Source organism: Monopterus albus, unplaced genomic scaffold (assembly GCF_001952655.1).
Source record: "Monopterus albus unplaced genomic scaffold, M_albus_1.0 scaffold411.1, whole genome shotgun sequence".
NCBI lineage: Eukaryota > Metazoa > Chordata > Actinopteri > Synbranchiformes > Synbranchidae > Monopterus > Monopterus albus.
The window spans coordinates 133,509-136,572 of record NW_018128291.1 but is presented as its reverse complement, the minus strand read 5'-3'; the positions used below and the strand labels follow the sequence as shown (position 1 = coordinate 136,572).

Genomic DNA, 3,064 nt, shown 5'->3' with positions numbered 1-3,064 from the left:
TCCTCCATCAATGGCAGTCAGTGTGAGTCGAATCACAGACTGTTTTTCTCTGTCTAATACTTTGTGAAGCACCAGCTCAGGAGTTACAGTCTCTGCTTTATGTGTGTCTAGAGAGAAATGTTCATTTTGACTGAGTTTGTAGGTACTGACCGTGTTTTTACCGACGTCTGCGTCGTGAGCTGGATGTATAGGAAATTTTGCCCCTGCTGCTGTGTTTTCACTGATGTTCAGTAACAGTGACGTGCTGAGAAATGATGGAGAATTATCATTTACATCTAAGATGATCATTTCAATACGGTACAGCTTTAATGGATTGTTAATAACAGCTTCTACACTGAGGGAACATTTGGGCTCGTCGCCGCAGAGTTCTTCTCGATCTATTCTCTCATTAACATAGAGGACACCAGTCTTCAGATTTACCTCGAAATATTTCCTCTTTGATCCAGCAACGATCTGAAACATGCGAGACTCCAACTCCTGGACATTAATGTTCAAATCCTTAGCGATATTTCCAACAACAGTCCCCAGGTTTACCTCCTCTGAGACGGAGTAAGAGAGCTGTGCAGACACGGTTTCCCAGTAACAATCCAGCAGCGCGAACAAGAGCGATATCCACAAAGAGCTGAGTCTGGTCGGTAAAGGCATAATTCCTTTCACCGAGTTATATCATACAGATACGTTCAGTAATGTTACAAATCAGAGGAATTAAAAGTTAACAGGTTAATACTCTAAACGAATTGAAATTATCACACGAATATGATCGTTGCATCGTTCTCTTTCACTTCCTCCGTCTCTTTGTTTCAATCGCCAGAAGAAAAAAAATCATCATCCTGTTAAACTGGGAGGAGCCCTGAGCCACAAAGAGATGGTCCAAATGTCATGGTCCACGATGTCCTCGTGTGGACACTTGTAGGAACTACGTGCGACATGAAGCCTTCAGTATTTACAGCAGGCTCACAGTCCTAGGATCTCCTTCACCATTTAAGTAACGGATTTTATATCTACAGTAGGAGTCAAAATTAAATCACATATCGTCATACTCATACTTTAAACATACCGTTTAATCCATGATCTCTGGTAGAAATTGAGTCAAACGTCGAGGAAGCAGCTGCTGATGTAACATTTGAAAGTACTTAGACTGTCCAGACTGCATTACAGGAAGATTGTTCACGTACACACACGCACACAGGCCAGAAATAACATACTTGAAATACAAACAGTTATGGTGACAACGATTTATGAGGAGAAACACAATCAGTGCAAGTGCACAAACTGGCTCTGCATAGCCTCCTTGCTGATAAATTATTTAGGCTTGTTTACAGTCATATCAATCTATATTTCAAACATTTCTTCAAGACAGATTTGCGTATATGTTAACAATCCGCTTGTTCAGTATCACGTAACGTTACATTTTCGGGTCCCAACTCCCCGAGGCCCGAATGGGAAGCCTGTCACACTCAACACAATAAATCACTGAGAGTTTTAAAAATAACTACATTTTTTTCGATTCAAATAAAGTAATTAGTGTTACTGTTCCGCCCGGTGGCATAATAACTATATTACAGGTAGTAGTAAATTTGTCAATATACATATAACTTATATCACATTATATGCCTAAATTGTTTTTAATAGTTCGCCTTTACCATTACTTTCATCAGTGTAAATGTGGCAGGATAGGCTATAATGTTTAGGTTAACTTGGTAGTAATTAGCTAGCTACATTACAAATCAGCAAAATATAGCACTTTTATATGTTCATTCACTAATTTTAGAACACTAACTTATCAAATCAAGTGTAGCCGTTTCTTTTTCGCTTTCCTATAGTAAGAAAAGTAAAGGGTAAATGACAGCTGACCCGTGTTTTTTTTATTCAGATATAATGAAAGACTAGGGGAAATATCACTCTGGCATATGTACAGGAGGCCTGAAATAGAATGTTATATCACCACTTAACAAGCAGACTGTACAAACCGTATTCTTCTTAAAGTTAAACATTTTTCTGTCTAAGGTCTAGAGAAAAAAATAAGATGAGAAATTTGAGTTCAGCACCATGGATAGCGACACACATCAAGCCAAGTAATGACCAAGCCAACCATGCACAGATTTACTATAGGTGTATATACTGCCCCCCACCCCCAACCCAACCCCACCCAAAAGAAAAAGAGCAAAAATATTTCTACTTTAACTCCACTTCAAGTCTGTTTATTGGACACTGCATTCGCCTGCACGACAAGCTCTTTGAAAGCTACATGAAGTAAAACTGCATCAATGCACACTAAGCTCTCGGTATAAGTGCAGTATAATAACGGTGTCATTATGTTCTTACCTTATCTTTACTGGGTAAAGTCTGAGTCCTAGTAAACGTGTCTCCTCCGTTAATACTGATCAGCTCAGCGTCTACAGGTGGAAACGGTGCGGGGAAAACCACTACGTCACTCTTGAGCGTGTCTGAGCTGAAGCAGACGTCATACTGCTGAGTAGATTTAGAGTAAGACCAGCTCCCGTCAGGGTGGGTGGTGATCATGGGGGCGCTGTACCTGCTGAAACTGCCGTCTGTCCTGTGGCATTTGACAGCTATTAAACTGATGAGACTCAGCAGGAAGATGACTGACACCGACACGATGGCAATCAGCAGGTACAGGTTTAGATCCGAGAAGCTGTCCTCCTTTATGGGCACATGTCTGAACTGAGTCTGGATGTCAGCTGAGCTTTCAACCACCGTGACATCAATAGACACAGTAGCTGACAGGGAGGGTTCTCCGTTATCAGAGACCAGCACCACCAAGGGGTGAGTTTTCAGGTCGTTGTCACTCATCCTCCTCTTAGTCCTGATTTCCCCGGTGCTGGTTCCGATCCGGAAGAGGTTGTTTCCTTTGGGCTCAGAGAGGTGATAAGAAAGCAGCGCATTGTATCCCGAGTCAGCGTCTACAGCCCTGATCTTTGCCACAAAGTATCCCGCTTCAGCAGAATAGGGGATGCTCTCAGTGTTAACGGAGCCGTGCTCAGAATAGGGCGCGAGAATCGAGGGACTGTTGTCATTGTCATCCAGGATGAAAACGTTGACA

The 3,064-nt window shown here is 41.9% G+C and overlaps 2 protein-coding genes across 3 annotated transcripts in view; both read right to left on the bottom strand.

Moving 5' to 3' along the window:
• Nucleotides 1–645, bottom strand: part of LOC109951814 (protocadherin alpha-6-like) — a 7,943-nt gene extending 7,298 nt beyond the window's left edge. The window contains exon 1 of the mRNA XM_020586515.1: nt 421–645. Within this exon, the coding sequence (XP_020442171.1) occupies nt 421–645 (225 nt within the window). The remainder of the gene's footprint in view (nt 1–420) is intronic.
• Nucleotides 646–2,298: 1,653 nt separating this feature from the next.
• Nucleotides 2,299–3,064, bottom strand: part of LOC109951828 (protocadherin alpha-8-like) — a 9,201-nt gene continuing 8,435 nt past the window's right edge. Inside the window, exon 2 of one of the 2 annotated variants that reach the window (XM_020586539.1) lies at nt 2,299–3,064. In XM_020586539.1, coding sequence (XP_020442195.1) covers nt 2,314–3,064 — 751 coding nt within the window. In that variant the 3' untranslated portion in view covers nt 2,299–2,313. The other variant, XM_020586538.1, reaches the window with a different exon arrangement.